Source organism: Ceratotherium simum, chromosome 1 (assembly GCF_057802395.1).
Source record: "Ceratotherium simum simum isolate JZ-2026a chromosome 1, ASM5780239v1, whole genome shotgun sequence".
NCBI classification, from domain to species: domain Eukaryota; kingdom Metazoa; phylum Chordata; class Mammalia; order Perissodactyla; family Rhinocerotidae; genus Ceratotherium; species Ceratotherium simum.
The window spans coordinates 90,161,760-90,189,602 of NC_141900.1; the positions used below are offsets into that span (position 1 = coordinate 90,161,760).

At 42.7% G+C, this 27,843-nt stretch overlaps 1 protein-coding gene across 1 annotated transcript; it reads left to right on the forward strand.

Moving 5' to 3' along the window:
* On the forward strand, nt 1-26,489 carry LOC101399129 (aldo-keto reductase family 1 member B10-like). Its single transcript, XM_087434310.1, has 7 exons — nt 1-30; nt 2,877-3,044; nt 4,146-4,262; nt 9,170-9,292; nt 10,732-10,815; nt 11,453-11,535; nt 26,447-26,489. The coding sequence occupies exons 1-7, from the start codon at nt 1-3 to the stop codon at nt 26,487-26,489; spliced, it is 648 nt and encodes a 215-aa protein (XP_087290436.1).
* Nucleotides 26,490-27,843: the final 1,354 nt, after the last annotated feature.

The window sequence follows — 27,843 nt, forward strand, 5'->3', positions numbered from 1 at the left end:
ATGCCCATTGTGGGCCTGGGCACCTGGAGGGTAAATATACAAATATTTGGAATGTGCATCTCTCTGGGGTGGGTTGCGGGAGTGCTTAGGCAGTTTTCTCTCCTCTGTCGGTAGGGAATGCCCAGAGGCAGGGGTCTGGGGAGGTGAGAGTTTGGCCTTGGAGGCAGGATTGAGGTGGCTTTCCTTTCTTAGGGCTGATTCAGGCTGCAAGTCTGGCTTTTTGCAGGAATGGTGAGAGCTTCACTAACAATTATCAAGTTTTTCCAGGGCAATTTCTCTCTTAGCCACCTTTCCCTCTAAACTCTCCCTGGCTCTAGGACACTTAAAGGGGCCATGGGTTTGCTGCTGCCTGGGTGGCTGAGAGGAGGGGATGCCAGGGCTCAGAAGGCCCTGGCACTGCTCACCGCACAGCATGGAACCTGGGCTGGCAGCACCAGTACCCCTGGGAGGGAGCCTGTGAGAACGCAGAGTCTCAGGCCCCACCCCAGGCTACTGAGTTAGGATCTGCACATCAGCAAGATCCCCAGGAGGTCCTGGTGCACAGTAGAGTCTGAGAAGTGCTGAGACCACAGGGAGGATGGACCCAGCAAGAGGAGAGCCAGGGTGGGAGTCAGGAGCTCAGGTTCCCAAGGTGTGCTCAAGTCAACTGGCAAAACCCAGACAGGCACTTCCCAGTGCACAGGAAAGCAGACTCCTGAGCCTCTCCTAAGGTGATGTTTCCCCATCACTTCCTAACTGCCTTCTTTCTCATTTCCATCAGTGACAGTACCATCCTGACTAGGTACCAGGAGCAGTCTTTGCATTTCTTCTTCTCTTGTCCATTGTTGATTCTTTTCTCTACTGGCTCTGTTCTTCTATGAGCCTCCTCTTACCCTTCACCTCTCCAGGGTTAGAGAGTGGGATCACTCTTTGTTCCAGGGCTGGGTCATTCTCAGGAAGCATTCTTGGTCAGTCTGAGCGAGCAGATCAATTCTAGCTGGATTCAGTCCCAGTTTCTCTTACTTGAACAGGGCTGTTTTGCCCCAAATCACAGCATTGACCTTGAAACAGATATGACAAATAATCACTTCCAGATCTCCAGTGAATCTGCTCACCCTGTTTAAACTTACCAGAAAATTCTTTTCAGAAGTAAGATTATGAAGGGAGCCATTTTCAAGATGTGGAGACCATCTAATTTTAAAGGATCATGTACCTTTACCAGTGAAGGTAATAGAGGGTGTGTTATTTGGGAAGTGTGTAACCGTGGACCCTCCAGGACCAGTTTGAACAGACCCCATCTCTTATCAACAAAGTGACTCAGAATTGCCTCTCTGAAAAACTGCACAGTCACACAGCCAGGTCAAATGGGTGAAAGAAGAAATCATGACCTGTAACGACTTTGGGACCAAAGATCCTCCTTTCCATGGAACCCAAGGACCGAGATACCACCAGAAGTCAGACCTATTTTTTGGCATCAACTTTTTTTTTTTTTCCTGGGAAAGATTTGTGCTGAGCTAACATCTGTTAGGTTCCTCTCTCTCTTTTTTGTTTTTTCCTCCCCCGCACCACAGTACATAGTTGTATATTCTAGTTGTAAGTCCTTCTAGTTCTTCTGTGTCAGCCGCCACCACAGCATGGCTACTGAGAGATGAGTGGTGTGGTTCCGGGCCCAGGAACCAAATCCTGGCTGCTAAAGTGGAGCACGCTGAACTTTAACCAGTAGGCCATCATGGCTGGCTCAAAATCGGACTCTTGCAGAAGTGAGGGTTCCCTCATTCAGGAAGATCAGGTGTTATTATTCCTTCCCCACCCTGTCATAAATGTTTAAAACCTTACCATAAATGCTTGAAGCCCACCAATCTAAGCCTGTCCCACCAGCTTTTCCACATGCCAGCCTGTTTCCCTGACCTCTTAAATTTTGCCCCAAATCATGAATCAGGGAGACAGATCTAGGGGCACACACCCCTGTCTCCCTGCAGATTGATCTCGCAGAATAAAAGCTGATTTCTCCCCCAAAGGCTGATGTCGTAATTAATTGTCTTCTTTATGCACATCAGGCAGAGAACCCCAATTTTGTGTGGTAACAAGGGCACCCCTAGATGCTTCTGAATGCGTTCATTATTTTGCAATAGAAGAGGTTTCAAAAAGATTTTGTGAAAGATCACTATTAAGTGATTTTTTTTCCATTGCTTGGCTTGAATAGGTTAGACAGAAAGTGGTATTTTGAATGCTTTCTTTCTTTTTTGCTTTTAGGGGGAAAAGAAACGCCATTTGAACAAAGTTTTCTATTTCTCTTTTTTCTGCAACAATCATTCTATAATGGTGTGCTCCCACTGACCCCTAGTGTGTGCCAGGCGCTGGGCTAAAACGTTACATTCACCATGCACTTAGTCAACACAACGACCTCAGGAGGCAAATTCTATTGTTATCCCCATTTTGCAGACAAGGTTTAGAGAAATTAAGTAATCTGCTTAGGTCACACACCTAGGAAGTGGTGAGCCTGGATTTATGCTGTAATGGCCATTTGGGGAAGTCGTCTGAAAATTCCTCTGGGTGATTACAGAATCCAGATGTCAGCCTGGTCTTTAGAAAGGGTTGCAGCAGGGCCAGCACTCTCTCCCACACACCTGGAGACATTTCAGGGAAGGAGGGTTAACCTGAATGAGAAGGAATGGGGTTTTAGCCACCATAGGACATGAGGCCATAATCATAAAATTAATTCACTTTCCTTCCTTCTCTTTTGAAGAGTCTTCCAAGTTGTGTTTTCCTCCCACGTGTCCCCTGGAAAATGGGATCCCAGTAAAGCCTTGGTTTGGAGGAGCTGGGCTGTGTAGGAGAGAAAGATGAAGGTGGTCAGGGAATGACAGTATGTGATGGTCTTTTCTTTTTCCTTTCAGTCGTCCCCAGGCAAAGTTAAAGAGGCTGTGAAGGTGGCCATTGATGCAGGGTACCGCCACATCGACTGTGCCTGTCTCTACGAGAACGAGAATGAGGTGGGGGAAGCCATCCAAGAGAAGATCCAAGAGAAGGCTGTGAAGAGGGAGGACCTCTTCATTGTTAGCAAGGTACATGGGGCTCATTTGGGAGGAGGACTGACTTCAAGGCAGGCAGAAGTATTTGGACTTGGTCAGCACCCAGAAGTCTGCAAGCCTTGCCTCTAAGTTCTCACTTCATTTCTCTCAGCCCTCTTCCTCGCTGCCTTTATAATGTCTCTGGACACAAACAAATCCATACTCTAGACCAGTACTGGGATGTGGAGACATTGGTGCTGCCCTGCCCATCTCCACACAGTTTTCCCCTAGTGGGATGGGTCCATTGAGCCATGGCCGTGCCCTTGGCCTCCCTGTTCACCAACAGTGGGATTCATTTGCCCGGTGGCACTCACAGGCTAAGGGTGGAGTCAGGGAATGATCCTGAAGCCCCATGTTTCTGCACTGTGGTCTCAATGCCTGTAGCCCAGAGGTACTTACCAAGGGGGTACTTCGGAAAATGGCAGGAGAATGTTTTATTGTCATGTGTGAATTTCATTTTAATTTAGTCTGGTAAAAGGTGAGTTACAAAATGTTATAAAAAAAAGGGAATGGGTCAATTGAGAGAGGACTGAGAATCACTGGATCTGTATTATACCCAACTTGATAGAAAACACTTGTTACAAGTACTTTGGAAGTGCATGCACCTGTTGGGACAATTAGACCCCACTGTATGCAGTGGCTGAGTCTGGATAGACTCCTTGTTTAGTCACCACTGGGAGCCCACAGGCTTGGAGACATGGGAGTGTAGAGAGAGCACCATCTGCTCCCAAAGGCTTAAGAATACTTGACGTCTAACTGCTGGACACAATTCCTGCCCTCAGAAAGCCTACAACCAAGGAAGGGAATAACACATGTAAACAAATACAAGATCAGTGGCCAAATATGCTAAATAACACAAGAGACATGTAGAACACCAGGAGAGTTGAAACAATAACCTACCATCAACATGTAAGAAATGTCATTGACTTGCTCAGCACCCTGGTTATCTTCCATACCTGCATCACGTGTCGTAACCAACTTTGCTATAAATGGCCTGCCCCCAGGTTAGATGAAGGTGTCCATCAAAAAGCAGGAGGAGTGTGACGTGGCGCTTTCTCTCCCCAGTACTGACGTCTCACTGTTGCATCTCTGCAGTTATGGCCCACCTTCTTCGAGAGACCTCTAGTGAAGCAAGCCTGTCAGAAGACCCTCAAGGATCTGAAACTGGACTATCTGGACATCTATCTTATTCACTGGCCACAGGGATTACAGGTTTGAGCTACTCTCTGTCCCAGACTCCAGTTCCCAAGCGGGAGCTGGAGAATAGCAGCTGGACCAGGCCTGGGGGCTGGGCAGGCTGAAGCAGGAGGCCTTGCGCTTCATGACTTGAGCTGCAGGTTGTGAGGAGGAGACGATGGGGAAGAAAGGTGCTGGTCTGGAAGGGAGGCCGAGTCCACGTGTGGCTGCGGAGCTTGACCGCGGGCCTAGGTTCTCTCTCAGCTGCATCTGAGAGAATCAGGATTTCTGGCAGCCCAGGCAAGCTGCAACTGCCACGTCACCATGGTCCTGATTCCATGCCAAGCGTCCCCCCAGGGGGCTCTTACATAACGATATTTCAGGGCTAACCCTCGTGTGAACCACAGCCCGCCCTGGGAGTGCCATCTTGGAGTAAAGCCCAAGTGTGGTCATGCTGGAAGGTAGCCAGTCCTCATGGAAGAAACAGCACACATTACCTGGGGCTCTGCTCCTGCCTACTCCTGAGACGGAGAGGGACATGAATTCCCAGCTCCCTCACCTCGTGATCAGCTAGGGGGATGATAGCGTGCCATCCCTAAGTGCAGGCTTCTTGAGGCTGCAAGAATAGCAGTTGACCGGTATCTTTCCCAGGAAGCCACTCTTTTGGGAGCTAACCCTTGTCTGGTGATTTTGAAATTGAAGTTTGCCCCCAAGCGTGTATGGAAACTGGGTTTCTGAAGTTATTGCCCATGTTGTTGATGGCAGCTTTTGGAATGTGCTAATTATAGATTTTACAATAAGTCTAGCAGTTTCTAAAATATAAGAATTTATGTAATATAGTAGATTGATTTAGAGATTTCAGTAAACTCACATTCTTGAGGTTTGTACCCCGGAACTTGAGAAAATGGTATGAAATGTGAGTGTAGAGCACAAGTTAGGATCCTAAGACCAGGTAGCAGAACCAGATGCTCAGATGCACATTGCACTAAGATTTTTGTTCTGCATTTACAGCCTGGGGAGGACTTATTCTCCAAAGATTATAAAGGCATTTCCTTACCAGTAAAACAACATTCTTGGATGCCTGGGAGGTAGGTTCCATCTTCTTCTAAGTGTGCTGGGAGTGAGAATTTTCTTCAGTGTTCCACAATGGTGTACACTGTGTGAAAGAGCCTGTGTACTTGATGCTGTTCTGTTTCATTGTTATTCTCTAATTCTTTGAACTCCATCCTAATCAGTTTTTGCTTTTGGGTCCATGTGACACTATTTATATTTTCAAAGGCTAAGACTGAGTCTTCTAATGAGACTGGGAATATAATATACCTCAATTTGGAGGATACATATGCTATTCTCAAACCAGAGGAGGCATTTAGAACAGAGGTTTCGCCCTAGGATTGCATGTCTTTGCTGAGCAAACTAGGGTAAGTATTTTAACTCCGATAAGTCGGTTTCTGCATCTGAAAAAGAATTCATAATACATATTAATCATATATATCTTTTAAGATATATCAATTAAGGATTAAGATAGCCAACATCTATTTAGTGCCGGGAACTTTAGTCATGGAGTTGATTTATCATTCAACCCTGCGAGGCATGTACTATTAGCATCCCAATTTATTAAGGAGGAAATCGAGACCTAGAGAGGTTGGTGACTTTTTCAGGTCACATAGCAAGTATGTGGCAGAGGTGGGATTGGACCCAGGTCTCTCTGTCTCAAAAGTCCAACTGCTAACACCCTTAACCTGGTGGTGGCACACAGTGAATATGCAGGTCCAAACATCAGGGCACATGAGTGCCCGCTTCTCAGATCAGATAATGACCTGTTCCATGTAATTCACATCCGAAATGGAATTAAGGAATGAAAGTCTTTCTCTGATAATTTTTTTCTGAAATCATTGTATTCTCTTACAAATGTTAGTAGAGAACAAAGTGAATAAACAGGTTGTACATGAAGAGTGAAGAAAACAGGAAAACTCCAAGAATTAATCGTGTTATTTTGTCAACTTGCGGGGTGGGGGCACATGTCATTCTGAGTTGGTATTGTGTTTTACAGCTTAAAAATGTTTTAAACTGAACTTTTCTGAGGAGCTTAGAATTGTTATAATTAAATTCAATGTAATTTTTCTATGGATTGTGTGTTCAAAAGTATCTGTAAGCACAGCATTCCTGCTGCTTTGAACTTCAGTAACTAGCGGTAAGATAATTTAGATAGGAAAATTGGTTTGATAACTGAAGGAAAGGGTAATGAAGCAGAAAAGTAATCATTTTACAACGGCAAGGTTAGCAATCCTGTAAATGTATTAGTAAGGAAAATTATCTTTGCCAAGTAAAATCGTTAAATTTGCCTACTAACATCAGAAAGCCTGTTAAAACAAAGTGTGGAGAAAACTATCTGGATTTCTACGGGGGGGTTTTTAACACTGTTATGAAGCTCTCTAGGTTGTGGGTTAAGGGGAAATAAAAGCAAAAAACTAGCAGCCATGATAAGGATAAGGATCTTCAGTATTTCTACTGGATTTGCTCCATAAGCATATGTCATTTGCAGATAGGTTCTACAAGTTAAACTTAACAACAAAAAAGAGCAATGATTTATGGAAATAAGAGTCACACTAAACAATCAATTACGGGAAATATCGTATCTCATGAGCAAGAGACTATACGTATGTAGAAGTAAGTCAAATAATCTTGGGAAAATCTTCTGAAGGCATCAATTTGTCATACATTCTGCTATTTTGATCATACAATTAAATGTGAATCGGTGGTAAATGTGACAGAACATCACTGCTGTCCAAGCCATGAGGAGGTTGAGCTCACATACTAGAAAGAGAGTTCAAACTACAAGTTGGAAATGCTGTTTTTTTTAGATTTACACATTCCTTTTTACCTTAACGACCACACAAGTCATTATCCGACTACATGGTCTGAAATACTTGTTTGATAAATTCACTAAAATAAATTTATAGAGCCTGAATCTCAATAAAAGATATTACTCTCTCTATGCTAGTGATAAAATTATACCATAAAAAGAAACTCAAATTCTGGTACTTAACTATAAAAAAAAGTCAATGTAGTTATTTTCCTGCCATGAACAACCTCCTGTGAGAGCAATGTTTCAAGATTGATGATTTAATGAAGAATATAATGGTTTATGTGCATGGACTCCACTCACCAAATGCTTTATTCCTGAGAATGAAAAGTGTGGTAAGACCGAGAGATTGTCTAAAATTTCAGCAGACTCAGCCTTTGCATTAAAGGTGATAAGAGGGCTCTGTCATCTATATGACCCTGGTAAAACACGAGGGCTTACATATATTAGGAGTTGTTCGTTGTGAGATGGGGAGATTAGCACACCTCTAATGTTGTTTCCACAGGACTTTTTGCTCTAGCTTTTAGGAAGTGACCAAATGTGGCAATAATGTCATTGTTCTCTGCAAAAAGTACCCGGATTTTCACAGTGCCATGTCCTTTCAGTGGATTTGAAAATAACTGCTAAATAAAAGACTTTGAAGGCAGGAAAAGGTTTTTGATGATCATGGTCAGAGGGTCTAAGATGAAATGGACACGACTGAACACGTAAGCGATAAATATTTATGTGGACCCACAACCAGTTCAATAGACACTTCCTTGACCACCTTGAAGCAGATGGGCGAAAAAAAGTGTAAAAAAGTCAAGATGTTGTCATAGACTCAATTGCACCTGATCTATGACACATGAAACTTTTATGTTATCTCATTGCCCAACTTGGGCATTTCGGGGACCTTGCGATCTCATCAATTCTAAACTCCTTTGCCCAGTTTGAAGACCTACATCATTTATCCGTAGGTCCTCAACTTTGGCTGTGCGTTAAAATTACCCGAATAGTTTTAAAACTCTCTATGCCTGGCCTACAGCCCAGACCAACTCGGTGAGACACTCTGGGGGTGAAACCTGGGCATCAGTATATTTTAAAGCTCTCACGTGATTCCAAATTGAAGCCAAGTTTCAGAGCCACTGGATAGAGCATCCTCTAAACACCTCACGCCTGTCCCTCCCTCCTAGCCTTTGCTCGCACGTTCCTCCCTCACTTGCTCTCGTTTTTTCTCTCTTTTCTGCAAGCCGTTTTTTGAGTCCCGGTTTAAACCCCACGCACAAAGCCTCCCCTGACAACTGTGGCCCTTCCTTCTCTGACCTCCCAGATTCTCAGTGCTGTGTCTCTGCCCAGTGATCTGAGGCAGCTTCAGTTTTGTGGCTGACTGCTCCCCAGGAGGCAACCCTAGCACTTTCATTGGATGTAAGATTCTCAGAAGAAAGAAGCACATTGTATACTTCTAAATCCCGACAACTCCTGGACAGGAGCTAGACATGTAATAAATGAATACAAATAAATGTTAAATGTGGAAATGCAGCTAACACATATGGTGTCCTTTGGCAAATTTGGAAAAATGCCCCTTATTGGCTAAAAATTATAGAAAGGTATCTCTCCTTGGGGTCAACGCAGTTTGTGCACCAGGGAGCATGGTTTGGTAAGTGAATGGTGGTCATATTTCACCCTGCTCAACCCCTTGGCCAGGTGCCCCGGCCAGGGTACAATCTGCACAACCTTCCCCAGTGATCCTGATACTGCAAGCCAAACCATGGTTGTGTGGGAGGGGGTGGCCCAGACCCAAAGAACCGATGCTTCTGCGCATGCTGCAGCCTCTTCTGGAGTAACCCAGGCCATCCCGGTTTGGGTGAGAGGAGAACGGCAAGTGTATAAAACCTTTACTTCTTACGCCTAGTTTCATTAAGGCTGGGGAAGGGCAGGAGGGCTGGAATCAACCCTTGATGGGCATCCACGGGCTGGATTGAAATTTCCTTTTAACGCATCAGCTAATCCTAGTGCAGTGGCTCCTTTGCCAGTTTCTCCTGCCACAGAGAGGACTGAGCCAAGCTTCTAAGAATGCCCAAAGTGCTCCATTCTATAACAGGACATGGAGGAGCTGGTGGACGAGGGGCTGGTGAAAGCCATTGGGATCTCCAACTTCAACCACTTCCAGATCGAGAGGCTCTTGAACAAACCTGGACTGAAATACAAACCAGTGATTAACCAGGTAAATTCCATTTAATCAAGGATAAGGGTCCTGCCCTATTACTTCTTAAACATTTGGAAGCAGGTTCCCTGTTATGTACTGAGTCTTATCTCAGGGCACAGTAATGAGGACACTTGGGGAGGTGGGAGACAGGGTCTGGTTTAGCCGGTCTAGAAATGGTGTAGCCAGTCTAGCAGGGGAGTGTTTGGCCTTTGTGGGCAGTCTTTTTTGTGTGTAGAATTCCCTATGAGCAGCTCACAAAGCAGGCCAACTCTCTAGTGATGAGGATTGTTTGCTTTTGCAGGTTGAGGTTCACCCATACCTCACGCAGGAGAAATTGATCCAGTACTGCCACTCCAAAGGCATCACTGTCACGGCGTACGGCCCTCTGGGCTCTCCAGATAGACCTTGGTGAGGCTTCTGAGGGATCATTCTCTTGAATGTTCATTCTCTTGAATGAACGCTTAAAAAATTATTTTATCATTGGTTAATGTTGGTATGAGAAGAAAGCCATCAGGAGGAAAGGTGTGTCTGAGGCAATGTGGCTGGCACACCCAAACAGTGGGGAAAAATAGAAGCTTTAAAAAAACAGCAACATGCCTGATCCTGTGGAAATACTCGAGTTCAGCCACCCAGCCCTGGACCAGCCTTTGCAAAATGCTGAGGCATCAGAGCCCATGGGTGGGCTCAGGGGTAAGACACAAAGCTTTCAGATCCTCTTGCCTTGTCTCCCACATGGAGAAGACTAATGATCAGCCTTGGAACCATCATTGGAGTAATACACGTTTGCATATGGTAACAATGATGATTATTCACACCAGCCATCTTTCTGTCTCCAGGGCCAAGCCAGATGACCCTTCCCTACTGGAGGATCCCAAGATTAAGGAGATTGCTGCAAAGCACAAGAAAATTACAGCCCAGGTACAATGTATGTGTACACATGCACATGCACGTGCGTGTGTGTATGTTTTTACCCCAGCAAACCATTCTTTTGTTTTGTTCCTTACATTGTGTTTTTAACTCCTTGCAGAGGAAGAAAACAGGAGAAGCCCACTAAGGCCCTTCCTAGAAAGTCTGTTTGGACCTCCAGGAAATACCATGATTCTTGCTGAAACCAGGATATCATCTGTCTAACAGCTTCTGTTGAGCCCTATGGCTCAGCGACAAGAGCTGAGAGATCTGGATTCAGATGCCAGCTCACCTCCTATCAGCCTTATGACCCCAAACACTATCCAAGCCACTTTCCTTATTTTTTAAAAAGGAAAATCATAGAATTGTTGTGAGGATTAAGGAAGATAATTGACCACTGGACTGAAAAGTGACTGACAGCTATGAAGTGCTCAGCCATAATAGCTGTTGTAACTGAAGACACAGTGAGTGGCAGAGAGATTTTATTTTTCCTTTCGGTGGAGGGGGGCTCCTTACAGTGAAGTGGAAACGTGCTGTCTCTTTCTGTACAGGTTTTGATCCTATTCCATATACAGAGGAACGTGGCTGTGATCCCTAAGTCTGTGACACCAGCACGCATGGTGGAGAACTTTCAGGTAGGATCTCGGCTGGGTGGCCCTGGTTTTCCTAGGTGGAGGAAGGGATGGGTTTCTCATCCCATCCCTGTCTTGTCTGTGGGCCTCAGCACCTTTCCCCCACCCCATCCTATCTCAGGCCGGGGAGCTGACCTCAGCAACGCTAAGATGAATGACCCAGGGGCCAAGGATGGGCTGAGGGGAGCGGCCAGGGAGTCCTGTCAGATCTGAGCCCAGCTGTGACTCTCACCACTGAGAAGACCCTTGGTTGCCCCTGAGCAGTTAGGTCATGGGCCACAGGCAGGAGCAGACTGTTCTGGCCTAAACACCCCGCCTCCCAGCTGCAGGGGAGGTATGGACCGTACTTGAACTGACCTGGAAGAACCCATGTGTGCATTGGGGAGCACTGACATGGTGCACGTCTGTGGCTTAATGCCTGTAATCGTGGTTGCTCTCCTCTTTAGAACACTATACACTATAAACACGGCAGTCTTTGTGTAGGACTTGATTTAGAGTCAAATTCGTATCCAGTGGACACGCTGGAAGAAAATCCTACGGCCAGTTAGTGCTGCAGATGCGAGCTTACTCCTGGCTGAGAATCACAAATCACACCAGAAATTGCCTTACCGATGATGTTTTGCAATTCTCGTCTTTCTAGGTCTTTGACTTTAAACTGAGTGATAAGGAGATGGCCACCATACTCAGCTTCAACAGAAACTGGAGGTTCTTCCTTGTGGAATTGTAAGTGGCACCGGGCTAAGTTAACTAGGAGGATCGTCAGTTTTTCTAAACTGGTAGAGGGTTAGCTGGAAGGATTGGAAGGCAGCTGGGACTACTTTTATCTTTAAATACTATTTTCTGGTTGTTTCGAAAATTACAATTGGACCGCCTGGAATCATTATGAGGAACGACACATCCCTAATTGCTGTTTATTTTCTGAACTTCTGGATGTAGAGCTAGAATTTCAAGAAAGGACTTGTCGTCACTAGGAAGCAGGTAGAAGCATCCATTCATCCATTCACTCAGTAAGTACGTATTGAGCATCTCTTACGTGCCAGGCCCTTTCTGGGTGCTGGCGATATGACACTGGACTAACACATCACAGGCTAGCATCCTAGTGATGGAATACAGAAATAAACTCAATTAAATATATCTGTTAAGAATGAATCCTACAAGAATGAATGACAAAGAAAATAAATTGTAGGAAAGCATTGTCTAACTTCTCTATTTTATTCTCTTCTCTATTCTTTTCTAACTTCTCTATTCTTCTCTATTGGGGGAGTACAGAAATAAACTCAAAATATATATGTCAGATAGTAATAAATGCTATTGAGAAAAATAATGTCAGGTGAAGGTTGATAGGAAGTGGTAGGTGGTGGTGAGATTGAGACTTTCAATAGGATGGGGCAGGGGAAGGTTTGCTGATAAGGCGACAGTGGAGGAGAAACCTGAAGGAAGTGAGAGGTGAGCCATATAGATATCTGGGAGAAGAGTATTCTTTTTTTTTTTTAATTTTATTGAGGTCATAATAGTTTATAACATTGTGAAATTTCAGTTGTATTTTATTATTTGTCAGTCATCATATATATGTGCTCCTTTACCCCTCATGCCCATCCACATGCCAACCCCGTTCCCGTCTGGTAACCACTAATCTGTTCTTTTGTCCGCGTGTTTGTTTATCTTGCACATATGAGTGAAATCATACAGTGTTTGTCTTTCTCTGTCTGGCTTATTTCACGTAACGTAATACCCTCCAGGTCCTTCCATGTTGTTGCAAATGGGACGATTTTGTCTTTTTTTATGGCTGAGTAGTATTCCATTTTATATATATACTACATGTTATTTATCCAATCATCAGTCGATGGGCATTTGGCTTGCTTCCACTTCTTGGCTATAATGAATAATTCTGTAATGAACATGGGGGTGCATAAGTCTCTTTGATCGTTGATTAAAAGTTCTTTGGATAAATACCCAGTAATGGGATAGCTGGGTCATATGGTATTTCGATTTTTAACTTTTTGAGACATTTCCATCCTGTTTTCCATAGTGGCTGCACCAGTTTGCATTCCCACCAGCAGTGTCTGAGGGTTCCCTTTTCTCCACATCCTCTCCAACATTTGTTGTTTTCTGTCTTGGTAATTATAGCCATTCTAACAGGTGTAAGGTGATATCTCATTGTAGTTTTGATTTGCATTTCCCTGATGATTAGTGATGTTGAACATCTTTTCATGTGCCTGTTGGCCATCTGTATATCTTCTTTGGAAAAATATCTCTTCATTTCTTCTGCCAATTTTTTCTTTTCTTTTCTTTTTTTTTTTTTTTTGGTGTGGAAGACTGACCCTGAACTAACATATGTGGCAGTCTTCCTCTATTTTGTATGTGGGTCGCTACTGCCACAGCATGGCTTGATGAGTGGTGTACATCCACACCCAGGATCCAAACCCATAAACCCCAGGCCCTGGAAGTGGAGCACACCAAACCTAACCACTATGCCACTGGGCCAGTGCCCTTTGCCCATTTTTTGATTGGGTTGTTTGTTTTTTTGTTGTTGAGTTGTATGAGTCCTTTATATTTTGGAGATTAACCCCTTGTTGGGTATATGATTTGCAAATATTTTCTCCCAATTGGTGGGTTGTCTTTTTGTTTTCTTCCTGGTTTCTTTTGTTTTGCAAAAGTTCTTTACTCTGTTGAAGTCCCATTTGTTTATCTTGTCTTTTGTTTCCCTTGCTCGAGTAGACATGGTATTTGAAAAGATCCTTCTAAGACTGATGTCAAAGAGTGTACTGCCTATATCTTCTTCTAGGAGTTTTCCGGTTTCATGTCTTGCCTTCAAGTCTATAATCCATTTTGAGTTAACTTTTGTGTATGGCAAAAGATAGTGGTCTACTTTCACTCTTTGCATGTGGCTGTCCCATTTTCCCAACACCATTTAGTGAAGAGACTTTACTTTCTCCACTGTATGCTCTTGACTCCTTTGTTGAAGATTAGCTGTGTGTAGGTGTGTGGTTTTATTTCTGGGATTTCAATTCTGTTCCATTGATCTGTGTGTCTGTTTTGTACCAGTACCATGCTGTTTTGATTACTATAGCTTTGTAGTATATTTTGAAGTCAGGGGTTGTGAGGCCTCCAGCTTTGTTCTTTTTTCTCAAGATTGCTTTGGCTATTTGGGGTCTTTTGTTGCCTCGTATGAATTTTACAATTCTTTGTTCTATTCGCATGAAGAATGTCATTGGCATTCTGATTGGGATTGCACTGAATCTGTAGATTGCTTTAGGTAATATGGACATTTTAACTATGTTTATTCTTCCAATCCACATGCATAGAATATCTTTCAATTTGTTTATGTCATCATCGATTTCTTTTAATAATGTCTTATAGTTTTCGTTGTATAGGTCTTTCTCCTCCTTGTTTAAATTTATTCCTAGGTATTTTTTTCTCTAGTTGCATTTGTAAATGAGATTGTCTTCTTGAGTTGTCTTTCTGTTAGTTTGTTATTAGAATATAGAAATACAACTGATTTTTGTAAGTTGATTTTGTACTCTGCAACTTTGCTGTAGTTGTTGATTATTTCTAATAGTTTTCTGTTGGATTCTTTAGGGTTTTCTGTATGTAAAATCATGTCATCTGCAAACAGTGAGAGTTTCACTCCTCCTTGCCAATTTGGATACCTTTTATTTCTTTTTCTTGCCTAATTGCTCTAGCCAAAGTCTCTAGCACTATGTTGAATAAGAGTGGAGAGAGTGGGAAGGAATCCTTGTCTTATTCCTGTTCTCAGAGGGATGACCCCCAGTTTCTCCCCATTGATTGCGATGTTGGCTGTGGGTTTGTCTTATATGGCCTTTATTATATTAAGGTACTTTTCTTCTATACCCATTTTATTGACAGTGTTTATCATAGATGGATGTTGGATCTGTCAAATGCTTTGTCTGCCTTTACTGAGATGATCATGTGGTTTTTATTCTTCATTTTTTTAATGTGGTATATCACACTGATTGATTTGTGAATGTTGAATCATCCTTGCATCCCTGGTACAAATCCCACTTGCTCATTTTGTATGATCCTTTTAATGTATTGATCTATTCTGTTTGCCAATATTTTGATGAGGATTTTTGCATCTATGTTCATCAGTGATATTAGCCTGCAATTTTCCTTCTTTGTATTGTCTTGTCTGGCTTTGGGATCAAGGTGATGCTGGCCTTATAGAATGTGTTAGGAAGTGTTCTGTATTCTTCAATTTTTTTGGAATAGTTTGAGAAGGATAGATATTAAATCTTCTTTGAGTGTTTGGTAGAATTCTCCAGAGAAGCCATCCGGTCCTGGACTTTTATTTTTGGGGAGGTTTTGATTACTGTTTCAATCTCTTTGCTTGTGATTGGTCTATTCAGATTCTCTATTTCTTCTTTAATCAGTTTTTGGAGGTTATGTGAGTCTAAGAATTTATCCATTTCTTCTAGATTGTCCAATTTGTTGGCATATAGTTTTTCATAGTATTCTCTTATAATCCTTTGTATTTCTGTGGTATCCACTTTAATTTCTTCTCATTCATGTCTTTTTTTTTTTTTTTTTTAATATCTACCACTTAGCTTCCACTACGAACCAGGTTCAGTAGGAGGCACTCTACTCCATTCGACTTGTTTTTTTTTTTTTTTTAATAATTTTATTTATTTTTTTCCCCCAAAGTCCCAGTAGATAGCTGTATGTCATAGCTGCACATCCTTCTACTTGCTGTATGTGGGATGCGGCCTCAGCATGGCCGGAGAAGCAGTGCATCGGTGCGCGCCCGGGATCCAAACCCGGGCCGCCAGGAGTGGAGTGCGCGCACTTAACTGTTAAGCCACGGGGCCGGCCCTTCTCATTCATTTCTAATTTTATTTTTTTGAGGCTTCTGTCTTTTTCTTAGTGAGTCTGGCTAAGGGTTTGTCAATTTTTTTATCTTCTCAAAGAACTAGCTGTTTGGTTCATTGATCCTTTCTACTGGTTTTTTGGTTTCCATTTCATTTATTTCTGCTTGTTTATTTATTGTTTCCCTCCTCCTACCCACTTTGCATTTCATTTATTCTTCTTTTTCTCATTCTGTAAGGTGTAGTTAAAGATTGCGTATTTGAGATTTTTCTTGTTTGTTAAGGTGGGCCTGTACTGTTATGAATATCCCTCTTAGGCCTGCTTTTGCTGCATCCTATATGAGTTGGTATTGTGTATTTTCATGTTCACCTGTCTCCAGAAATTTTTTGATGTCTCCTTTAATTTCTTGAATGATCCATTTGTTGTTCAGTAGCACGTTGTTTAGTCTCCACATCTATGTGACCTTTCCATTTTTTTCTTGCAGTTGATTTCTAGTTTCATAGCATTATGGTGGGAAAAGATAGCTGATATGATTTCAATCTTCTTAAATTTTTGAGTCTTGCTTTCTTTCCCAACATATGGTCTATCTTTGAGAAAGTTTCTTGTGTACTTGAGAAGAGTGTGTATCCTGCTGTTTTTGGATGGAGTGTTGTATATATATCTGTTAAGTCCATCTGGTCTAGTTTTTCATTTAATTCCACTATTTACTTGCAGACATTCTGTCTGGATGATCTAACCATTGATGTAATTGGAGTGTTAGGTTTCCCTCGTATTATTGTGTTGCTGCTAATATCTCCTTTTCATGTCTGTTAATAGTTGCTTCATGTACTTTGGTGCTCCTATGTTAGGTGCATATGTATTTATAAGTGTTATGTCCTCTTGCTGGAGTGTCCCTTCTATCATTACATACCACCCATCTTTGTCTCCCATTGCCTTTTTTTATCTTGAAATCTATTTTGTCTGATAAAGTATGGCAACACCTTATTTCTTTTGTTTGCTATTAGCTTGGAGCATCATCTTCCATGCCTTCACTCTGAGCCTGCATTTGTCTTTAGAGCTGAGATGTGTTTCCTGGAGGCAGCATTTTTTGGGGCCTTGTTTTTTAATCCATCCAGCCGCTCTGTGTGTTTTTGTTGGAGAATTCAATCCATTTACATTTAGATTGATTATTGATATATGAGGGCTTAATACTGCCATTTTATCACTTGTTTTCCAGTTGCTCAATATTTCCCTTTTTTCTCAACCTGTGTATTTCCCAGTGCCAATTCAGTTTGATGGTTCTCTATGATGGTTTTCTCAGTTTTTTCTTTATTTATCATTTGTGTTTAGTGGTTACTGTGAGGTTTGTATACAAGATCTCACAGATGAGATAGTCCTTTTTCTGATAACCTCTTATTTCCTTAGTCTAAACAGGTTCTATCCCTTTCCTCTTCTGCATCTAAGTTATTCTTGTCACAACTGATTCCATTTTGTGTTGTGAGTTTGTGGTTAAAAATGAAGTGATTATAGTTGTTTTTTATGTTTTCCTTCCCTTTATGTTTAATGTTATAATTAAGTGTTTGCTAACCTGTTCTGATAGAGAGCTGTAATTTTCTGATTTTGTCTGTCTATTTATCTCCTTGCTGAAGGCTTTGTAAATCCTCCCCCTTTTTTTTTCAGATACGAGGCCCTTCTTGATCATTTCTTGTAGGCTGGGGGTCTTGTGGTGATGAACTCCCTCAGCTTTTGTTTATCTGGGAAAGTTTTTATTTCTCCAGCATATCTGAAGGATATTTTCACTGGGTAGAGTATTCTTGGCTGAAAGATTTTGTCTTCCAGAATTTTGAATATGTCCTTCCACTCTCTTCTAGGCTGTAAGGTTTCTGCTGAGAAATCCACTGAAAGCCTGATAGGGTTCCCTTTGTGGATTATTTTCTTCTGCCTTGCTGCCCTTAATACTTTTTCATTGTCATTGACTTTTTAAAAAATTTTTTTGTTTATTGCAGTAACATTGGTTTATAACAGTGTATAAATTTCAGGTGTACATCATTATACTTCTATTTCTGCATAGATTACATCATGTTCACCACCAAAATACTAATTACAACCCATCACCACACACATGTGCCGAATTATCCCTTTCATCCTCCTCTCTCACCCCTTCCCCTCTGGTAACCACCTATCCAATCTCTGTCTCTATGTGTTTGTTTGTTTTTGTTATTATCTACTACTTAATGAGTGAGATCATACGGTATTTGACCTTCTCCCTCTGCCTTATTTCACTTTGAATAATACCCTCATTGTCCATTCATGTTGTCACAAATGGCTGGATTTCATTGTTTCTTATGGCTGAGTAGTTTTCCATTGTGTGTATATACTACATCCTCTTTATCCATTCGTCCCTTGATGGGCATTTAGGTTGCTTCCAAGTCTTTGCTATTGTGAGTAATGCTGCAATGAACACAGGGGTGCATGTATCTTTACACATTGGTGTTTTCAAGTTCTTTGGATAAATACCCAGCAATGGAATAGATGAATCATATGGTAGTTGTATCCTTAATTTTTTGAGGAATCTCCATACCTCCTTCCATAGTGGTTGCACCAGTTTGCACTCCCACTAGCAGTGTGTGAGAGTTCTCTTCTCTCCACATCCTCTCAAACACTTGTTGCTTCCTGTCTTGTTAATTATAGCCATTCTGACGCTCGTGAAGTGATATCTCATTGTGGTTTTGATTTGCATTTCCCTGATAGTTAATGATGTTGAACATCTTTTCATGTGCCTGTTGGCCATCTGTATATCTTCTTTGGAGAAATGTCTGTTCGGGTCTTTTGCCCATTTTTTAATTGGGTTGGTAGTTTTTTTGTTGTTGAGATGCATGAGTTCTTTATATTTTTTGGAGGTTAAGCCCTTATCAGATGTATGGTTTGCAAATATCTTCTCCCAATTGTTAGGTTGTCTTTTCGTTTTGTTGATGGTTTCCTTTGCTGTGCAGAAGCTGTTTAGTTTGATGTAGTCCCATTTGTTTATTTTTTCTATTGTTTCTCTTGCCCGGTCAGACATGGTGCTTGAAAATATGTTGCTAAGACCAATGTCGAAGAGTGTACTGTCTATGTTTTCTTCTAGAAGTTTCATAATTTCAGGTCTTATATTCAAGTCTTTAATCCACTTTGAGTTAATTTTTGTGTATGGTGTAAGGTAACGGTCTATTTTCATTTTTTTTCATGTGACTGTCCAGTTTTCCCAACACCATTTGTTGAAGAGGCTTTCTTTTCTCCATTGTATGTTCTTGGCTCCTTTATCGAAGATTAGCTGTGCATAGATGTGTGGGTTTATTTCTGGGCTTTCAATTCTATTCCATTGATCTGTGTGTCTGTTTTTGTGCCAGTACCATGCTATTATGCTTACTATAGCTCTTGGTTTTATTAATTTTTTCTATTGTTTTTTTGGTCTCTATTTCATTTATTTCTGCTCTGATTTTTATTATTTCCCTTCTTCTACTGATTTTGGGCTTTGTTTGTGCTTCTTTTTCCAGTCCCTTTAGGTGCATTGTTAGATTGTTTATTTGAGATTTTTCTTGTTTGTTGAGATAGGCCTGTATCGCTATAAACTTCCCTCTTAGAACCGCTTTTGCTGTATCCCATAAATTCTGGCATGTCGTATTTTCATTTTCATTTGTCTCCAGGTATTTTTTGATTTCTTCTTTGATTTCTTCATTGACCCAATCGTTGTTCAGTAGCATTGCATTTTATCTCCACATATTGGTGGCTTTTCTGATTTTCTTCCTATAGTTGATTTCTAGTTTTATACCGTTGTGCTCAGAAAAGATGCTTGGTATTATTTCAATCTTCTTAAATTTATGAAGACTTGTTTTGTGGCCTAATATGTGATCAATCCTGGAGAATGTTCCATGTGCATTTGAAAAGAATGTGTATTCTTTGGTTTTTGGATGGAATGCTCTGTATATATCTGCTAGGTCCATCTGTTCAAGTGTGTCATTTAAGGCCAATGTTTCCTTATTGATCTTCTGTTTGGATGATCTAGCCGTTGGTGTAAGTGGAGTGTTAAAGTCCCCTACTATTACTGTGTTACTGTCTGTTTCTCTTTTTATGTCTGTTAATAATTACTTTATATATTTAGGTGATCCTACGTTGGGTGCGTAGATATTTACAAGTGTTATATCCCCCTGTTGGATTGTTCCCTTGATCATTATGTAATGCCCTTGTCTCTTTTTACAGTTTTTGTTTTAAAATCTATTTTATCTGGTATGAATATTGCTATCCCAGCTTTCTTTTCATTGCCGTTTGCATGGAGTGTCTTTTTCCATCCCTTCACTTTCAGTTTATGAGTGTCTGTAGGTCTGAAGTGTGTCTCTTGTATGCAGCATATATACGGGTCTTTTTTTTAATCCAATCAGCCACCCATGCCTTTGAATTGGAGCATTTAGTCCATTGATGTTTAAAGTAGCTATTGATAAGTATGTACTTACTACCATTTTTTAACTTATTTTTTTCTCAGTGTTTTAGTAGTCCTCTATACAGAATTGATGGTCTTTTTAGTTTGACCTCTGTCTGAAAGCTCTACTCTTTAACTCCCTTCCTCCCTCATTTTATGTTTTTGATATCATATCTAACCTCTTTTTTGTGCATTTGTATCCATTACCCTCTTACCATGGAAAGAGATAATTTTTCCTATTTGTGGTCTTCTTTTTTCCCCTTAAATCCGTCCCTTTAACATTTCTTGTAGCACTGGTTTCTTGGTGACAAACTCCTTTAATTTTTGCTTGTCTTGGAAACTTTTTATCTCTCCTTCCATTTTGAATGATAACCTTGCCAGGTAGAGTATTCTTGGCTGTAGGTTTTTTCCTTTTAGCGCTTTAAAAATATCATGCCACTCTCTTCTAGCCTGTAAGGTTTCTGCTGAGAAGTCAGCTGATAGCCTTATGGGGTTTCCTTTGTATGTAACTTGTCTTTCTCTTGCAGCCTTTAGGATTCTCTCTTTATCTTTAATTCTGGACATTTTGATTATGATGTGTCTTGGTGTGGGCCTCTTTGGGTTTATCTTGTTTGGGGCTCTCTGTGCCTCCTGTACCTGGATGTCTGTTTCCTTCCTTAGGTTAGGGAAGTTTTCATCTATTATTTCTTGAAATAGATTCTCTGCCCCTTTGTCTCGCTCTTCTCCTTCCAGGACACCTATAACACGGTTGTTAGTGCACTTGATGTTGTCCCAGAGGTCCCTTAGACTGTCCTCACTCTTTTTAATTCTTTTCTCTTTTACCTGTTCAGCTTGGGTAATTTATTCTAGTCTTTCGTCCAGCTCGCAGATCTGTTCTTCTGTAGCCTCTACTCTGCTTTTGAGTCCCTCTAGTGAATTTTTCATTTCCAGTATTGTATTCTTCATTTCTGATTGGTTCTTTTTTATATCTTCCATTTCTTTGTTGACGTTCTCGCTGAGTTCATCTATTCTTCTCCCCAGATCAGTGAGCATCCTTAACACTCTTTGTTTGAACTCTCTGTTGGATAGGTTTCTCATTTCTGTTTCACTTAGTTCCTTTTCTGGGGTTTTGTCCTGTTCCCTGATTTGTAATGTATTCCTTTGCCTTCTCATTTTGCCTCTTTCCCTGTGCTTGTGTCTGTGTATTAGGTAGGTAAGCTACGTCTCCTTCTCTTGGATAGGTGACCTTATATAAGTGATGCCTTAGGAGGCCTTCAGTGTGCTTCCCTCAGTTCTCAATGTTCCAGGAGTGACCCGTATGTGATCTACGTGTGTCCTTCTGTTGTGGTGTGTTTGCTCTCCCTGTAGGTGCCCAGGGAGGCTGAGTTATGCTCCATGCCAGCTGTTGTAATGCTCAGCTGCTTGTAGTTGTTGTGGGCCCTTCAGTCTCTTTATCGGGTGTGGGAAGCCCCAGCACAGTTGGCTGCAAGTTCTAATACCACATTTGTGTTGCAGTATTTCTTTAAGTGAATAGGCCCCCAGCGTGGCAGGTTGTTAGGCTCAGGGCCTTACAATTGCTATAAGCCTCCAGCCTTTAGGTCTTTTGTCAGCTCTCTGAGGATTGCAGCTGGGTGGGGCTGGCCTCAGGCACAGGAGCACCCAATTGTTTCAGGCTTTGGAAGGTGGGGCACACCCCCTATGTGAGTCTTTGAGAAGCACAAGTCTTCTACAGCTGACAAGCCCCACCACCCACAGGTCCACACACACAGTCAACACAGTCCTGCCCCATGTGCGCACCCCGACCTCCTGAAGTGGACGCAGTCTCTCCACGGCAGGAGCCCCACACACTCCACCACCGCCCCACACTCTCCACCTGCTCCTTGTGCACACCCTGCCCTGCTGAAGTGGGCTCAACTGCCAGGCTGCAGAGAATCCAGTCACCAATCTATGCAGGCCCACAAGTTGCCTGAGGGCTTGTTGTTGGGTGGGGCCAGTCTCTAGGGTGGGCTGCCTGACCTGGCTGAGCTGGATTAAATTGGTGCTCTAGTGGGTGGGGCAGACCCTGGGCTAGCAGGCCCCAGGGAGAACTCCAATGGTGTCTGTGTCAGCATGCTCACACCAGGCCACAACAATGGCCGCCACCAATGTCCCCGTCCCTGGAGAGGTCTCACCTCTCACCGAGATGCACTCAGTGCCTATCAGGTGAGTCTCTTTTCACTAAAGCACAGTGCACCTTTCTTTCTGGTGATTTTAGGTTGCTTTCTGAAATGGGTGAGTTTGCATGTGGGCCCTTTAAGAGCTGGTTTTAATTTCTTTGTGAACCAGCTTTTCTGGGGGTACTCCCCAATGTTTTAGTAGCAGGCAAAGTCAGATATTATGCTACTCATCTCGATTGTGCTGGTTCCACAAAATGCCTACAGTTGGAGCGCTCCCAGGCTCAGGGCCCCGCTCCTCCAGCGAAGGCTGCATACCTTTGGGCTGCTCCTGGGGCGGCCATGAAGCTGGCAGCCTGTGAAGGTGGCATTTTTTCTCTCCAGAAGGGAATTTCTACCTCTTCCACCTCAATTGGGATTGTCCTTTGTTGCAGGAGTTCCTATTATCCAGTTTTCAGTTCTCCTTCCGGGGTAATTTTTCCATGAGTAGTTGTGAATTGGCTGTGTCTGCTGGAGGAGGTGAGTTCAGAGTCTGCTTACGCCACCATCTTGATGAAGTCCTGTTGTTGACTTTTGCCAGTTTTACTAATATATGCCTTGGAGAAGGTTTTTTCACATTGATGTAATTAGGAGTTCTGTTGGCTTCATTTACTTGTAATTCCAGCTCCTTCCCCAGGTTTGGGAAGTTCTCAGGTATTATTTCTTTGAACAAGCTCTCTTCTCCCTTCTCCCTCTGGAATACCTATAATCCTTATGTTGCATTCCTGGTTGGGTTGGAAATTTCTCAGAGAATTTCTTCATTTCTTTTTAGTCTTAGTTATCTCTCTTCCTCCATCAGAAGCATTTCTATATTTCTGTCCTCTAAATTGCTGATTCTGTCCTCCATAATATCAGCTCTATTATTTAAGGACTCCAGATTTTTCTCTATCCCATTCATTGTATTTTTCATCTCGAACATTTCTGATATTTTTTTTATAATTTCAATCTCTTTTGTGAAGAATTTCCTCAGTTCATTAATTTTATTCCTGATTTCACTGAGCTGTCATTCTGAGTTTTTTTGCAACTTCTTGAGTTTTTTTATGGTAGCTATTTTGAATTCTTTGTCATTTAGATTGCAAATTTCTGTGCCTTCAGGATTAATTTCTTGGTGCTTGTCATTTTCCTTCTGGTTTAGAGTGTTAATATACCTCTTTATACTATTTGATGGGGTGTATTTGTGCTGTGGCATAGTGGTAGTATCTGGTCACAGATTCCACCTGCCACCACTGGTGGGTGGTGCATTAGCTGTGTATTCTGAGCCCACCATGATCACTGGCAGCTGTGCCTGCCCTTTGGAAGCTATGCTTACAGGGCCTGTCTGTGTTTGCATTCTTGCTTCTGCTGCTTTACACATGTATGCACAAGTGCTCTGGTGGTGATTCTTCCTCTGGACCATGGGCCGAGCTGGTGTGCAAGGCAGACAGAGGGGCTCTTTCTTTCACATGCGCTAGCCCAGGTGCACTCCTGCTCTGAACTCACTGTCTGTCCTCCTGGGGTGCTCAGCTTAGTGAAGACACCCCTGTGATTGTTTAGCCCCCTCAGTGTGGAGCTTTCACATGAGCTGGAAGGCAGCTCTGAGAGCGAAGGTATTCACACAGAGGGCTGCCCTTTCACTGCTCTATTATCAGAGCTGTGCACAGTCCCATGACCTAGATTGCAGGCATTCACAGAGGGAGAAGAGATCCCCTTACCTCTGTTGACTGCCTCCTGGGGAGGTCCAGAACCTCCACCTTCAGATCTATGGTTACATGGATCTCTCAGACATCTATTGTGTTGTGTAGACGTCCTCTGTTGGTTTAGGGGTAGCCTTTTCATTGTATCTTTTGAGGGAGAATCTAAGGGAGGAGCTAACTCTGCCATGATGATGAAATCACTTGAGAAGAGTATTCTTGGCAGTGAGAACAGCAAGTGCAAAGGCCCTAAGGTGGAACTGTGTTTAGATCATTTGAGTAAGGAGGTCACTTGGGGTGTAGTGGAATGGGTGAGGCGAAGAGTGAGAGGGGACAAGGTCACAGAGAGGTATCAGGGGCTCAGAGTTAGAAGAGTGGAGTTGACTGTGAGAAGGACTTTGGTATTAGCTCTGAGTAGGCTGAGAAGCCATTGAAGAACTTTGAGCAGAGGGGTGGCATGATCTGACTTATGTTTTAAAAGAACTACATTGACTTCTGTGTAGGGAGACTGTTGTAATAATCCAGGGAAAAGATGACAGTGGCTGGACCTCCATGATGGTGGGGGGAGATGAGGAACGCTCAGGTTCTGGACACATTGAGAAAGTAGAGGCACTGAATTTGCTAACCATTAGGAGTCAAAGATGGATCCAATTTTTCTTTGTTTGGTTTTATTTTCACCTGAGCCACACAAGATGGAACTGCCATTTGGGGGAAGAAATCAGGAGTTTGGTTTGGGACATGTTTGCAAGGCCCATTGGTTATCTAAGAGGGGATGTCAATAGGCCATCAGATGTTATCGGTGTGGAGTTGAGAGGGAAGGTCTGGGCTGCAGATAATCATCTTGGAGTCAGTAGCACATGGGTGGTATTTGAAGCCGCAAGATTGGATAACAGGTTTCCAGGAAAGTGAGTTTCCCAAGAATAGACAAGTTAGACAATGCTGTCCCACAATTTACTGTCTTTGCCAGTCACAAGATTCATTCTTAATCAAATGCCCCTAAAGGAGGTGTGAGTAACTTCACCTTAAATTATTTAAATCTTTTATAGCATCAGAGGAAAGTTTTTCACTCTTACTAGGTGATTGTTCTAAATGATCTTTTGATCTTCCATCAATACTTTCTGATTAATGTATCTAATTAAATATATCAAAGATGTTTGTTTTTGGGAAGGTGGCTCATGGCATTTATTACTGCCAGGTCCCCAATCTAATGACAATTTGAATTTCTTAAAAGGTTTTTAAGGCGAACATAATTTCTTGCTTTTTGTGTGTGTGTGAGGAAGATCAGCCCTGAGCTAACATCTGATGCTAATCCTCCTCTTTTTGCTGAGGAAGACTGTCCCTGGGCTAACATCTGTGCCCATCTTCCTCTACATTATATGGGATGCCGCGACAGCATGGCTTGACAAGTGGTGTGTCGGTGAGCACCTGGGATGGGAACCGGCGAACACTGGGCTGCTGCAGCAGAGCACGCACTTAACTGCTATGCCACCGGGCCGGCCCCGATTTCTCACTTTTTGAAAAGCGTTTCAGTATCTCAAGCATTGTTCACACGTCACGATATCACATATCTGTCCTGCCCAACCCACTGTCATAGAGCAGCCTTTCCCGTCTTCCAATCGCTTACTTTTGCTGGAGGACAGCAAAACAGCAGCTGCTTACAATGAAAAGGAAGGTCGAACGTAAAACGTGACAGTCCCCGAGACGAAACTGCTTCTCCAGCACTGTTTCCAATGCAGGCAAATCTCCGCAGTGAGTCCACCTAGTTCAAACCCCAGCTCTGCCACTTATCTACTAGCCGTGAGACCTGGGGTAAATTTCCTGTTTCCCAAGGTGGTTTCTTTATCACAAAACTGGGATGATGGTACTGATTACACATCTACTGAACGTTAGCTTAGAATGTGCCAGGCATCTTCAGCGCTTTGCCTGTATTATTAACTCATTTAATGCTCACGACACCCCCAAACTGTTCTGTTGTTGTTCCCCCTCTAGCAGTGTTGTGAGGATGAAATGAGATCATGCTTGGGCCGGCCCTGTGGCTTGGTGGTTAAGTGCGCGCGCTGCAATGCTGGTGGCCCGGGTTCGGATCCCGGGTGTGCATTGAGGCACCACTTCTCCGTCCATCCTGAGGCCGAGTCCGGCATACAGCAACCAGAAGGATGTGCAGCTATGACATACAACTATCTGCTGGGGCTTTGGGGGGAAAAAGTAAAATAAATAAAATCTTTAAAAAAAAAAAAAAAAAGAAATGAGATCATGCTTGTAAGGCACCAGCACTGTGCTTGGCACCAGGATTATTATTAGCTATCGTTATGAGTCTATTCTGGTGCCCTGCTCACTGCTTACCTGCCCTCCTCCTAGCACACCCTTCAGATCAGTTTGATTGAAGGTCGAGGTGGGGCCCCTTCTTGTGTTCTTAGAGAATCTTCTGGGGAGGAGGCTGAGAGAGCACAAAGACCACAGGATACACCAGAGAAGAATGCCTTTGAAACCAGAGTCTAACGGTAACGTATTCTTCTTTATGCCTGTTTTCTCTTCAGGTTGGCTGATTTGGACGAATATCCCTTCAATGCAGAATACTGAAGCTGAGTCTCCTGAGAAGATGCTTCCACAGCTTCTTTACCTTTGCTTTACTGACGTGTGACTCTCTCCACTAGAGCCCTATTTTAGCCAAGCTTATCTGAAATCATACTGAGTCTGGCCCTCACGTAGGTCAGATTCTAGGCAGTGTTGTATCTAGATCAGTATATTCAACCAGAAATCAGAGGGAGATATGACCCAGAGAAGCAAATTATAGTTTTTTGCACTCATTAGATCCAATCATGGGAGGATCTCTGCTAACAGTGAGGATATAAAGATAAAAAGATAAAGAAGAATAATAGTAAGCAACAAGTATTCAGAGTTTATTATGTGCCAACACAATTCAAAGTGCTTTTCCTATGTGTTAACTCACTGAAGCGTGAAACCACACCTTCAAGATAGAGACTCTTCTTCCCATTTGACAGAAGAGGACATGCAGGAATGGGGAGGCCAAGGCACTGGCTCAAGACCACCCAGGTTGTAAGTGGCTGAACCAAGCTGTGAAGGCAGGAGGCTCTGGGAGAGTTCACTGTGACTTGTCCTCTCCCTCCCAAGCCTTCTGGTACCTTCCTTCCTCGCCTTTCTCTACCTTTTCGCTTTCTTACTCTCCCACCTTCTTTTAACATGTCGTCATGCCAAAGAGTTACTCCGGTGGTGGCAGAGCCTGTGAGATCCAGAAAGGTGCCATCCTTCATTGAAGGAGTGTGTGGCGTATCCCAGGGAGTGGAGTGGGAAAGGGAGATGTGTCTGAACAAGGAGAATGTTTATTATTGCCATTCGTCAAGAACATTTCTTATTTTCTATAATAATTTCTTCTTACGAAATATTCCAATTATATAGAAATGTACAAAGGATAACATAATGAGCATCTGACCACCCACCTCACAAACTTAACAAATGCTAACATTTTTCCATATTGGCTTCAAAACTATTTTTTTTAAATTAACAAAATAAATGGTTATCAATATAGTTGAGGGCCACTCTGTACTCCTTCCCATCCCCATTCTCCTGACTCCCTCTCCAGAGGTCATGCTCATCCTCAAGTTGGTGAGGGGCTTCCTCCATCATCTGCTTGTCTTTTGCCTATTTCATCTGAGCTCTTACCCTCCCCTATTCTGTATTCGAGGGTCTATGAACTACATTTCCTGCCTCCCTGGTCAGATGGCTTCTGCCTGGGTTTGGTCAACAAAGGTACTGTTAGGGGATTGGAGGGCAGGAGGAAGGGAGAAGCCAGGTGTGTGTGTCTCTCTCTCTCTCTCTCTCTCTCAGTGGCATCTCCAGAGAAGTCACATTTCCTCTGTGGTCCCAGCTCTTGCCAGGCAGCCTCCACCTTGATTCTATCTCCCACCAAGTGCTG

What these genes read in the sequence shown, in the direction of transcription:
- LOC101399129 (XM_087434310.1), top strand. Translation starts at nt 1, where the DNA reads ATGCCCATTGTGGGCCTGGGCACCTGGAGG. An exon ending in ACTGGCCACAGGGATTACAG is followed by an intron (nt 4,263 to 9,169) that starts GTTTGAGCTACT and finishes ATTCTATAACAG; the next exon opens with GACATGGAGGAGCTGGTGGA. An exon ending in ACAAACCAGTGATTAACCAG is followed by an intron (nt 9,293 to 10,731) that starts GTAAATTCCATT and finishes CTTTCTGTACAG; the next exon opens with GTTTTGATCCTATTCCATAT.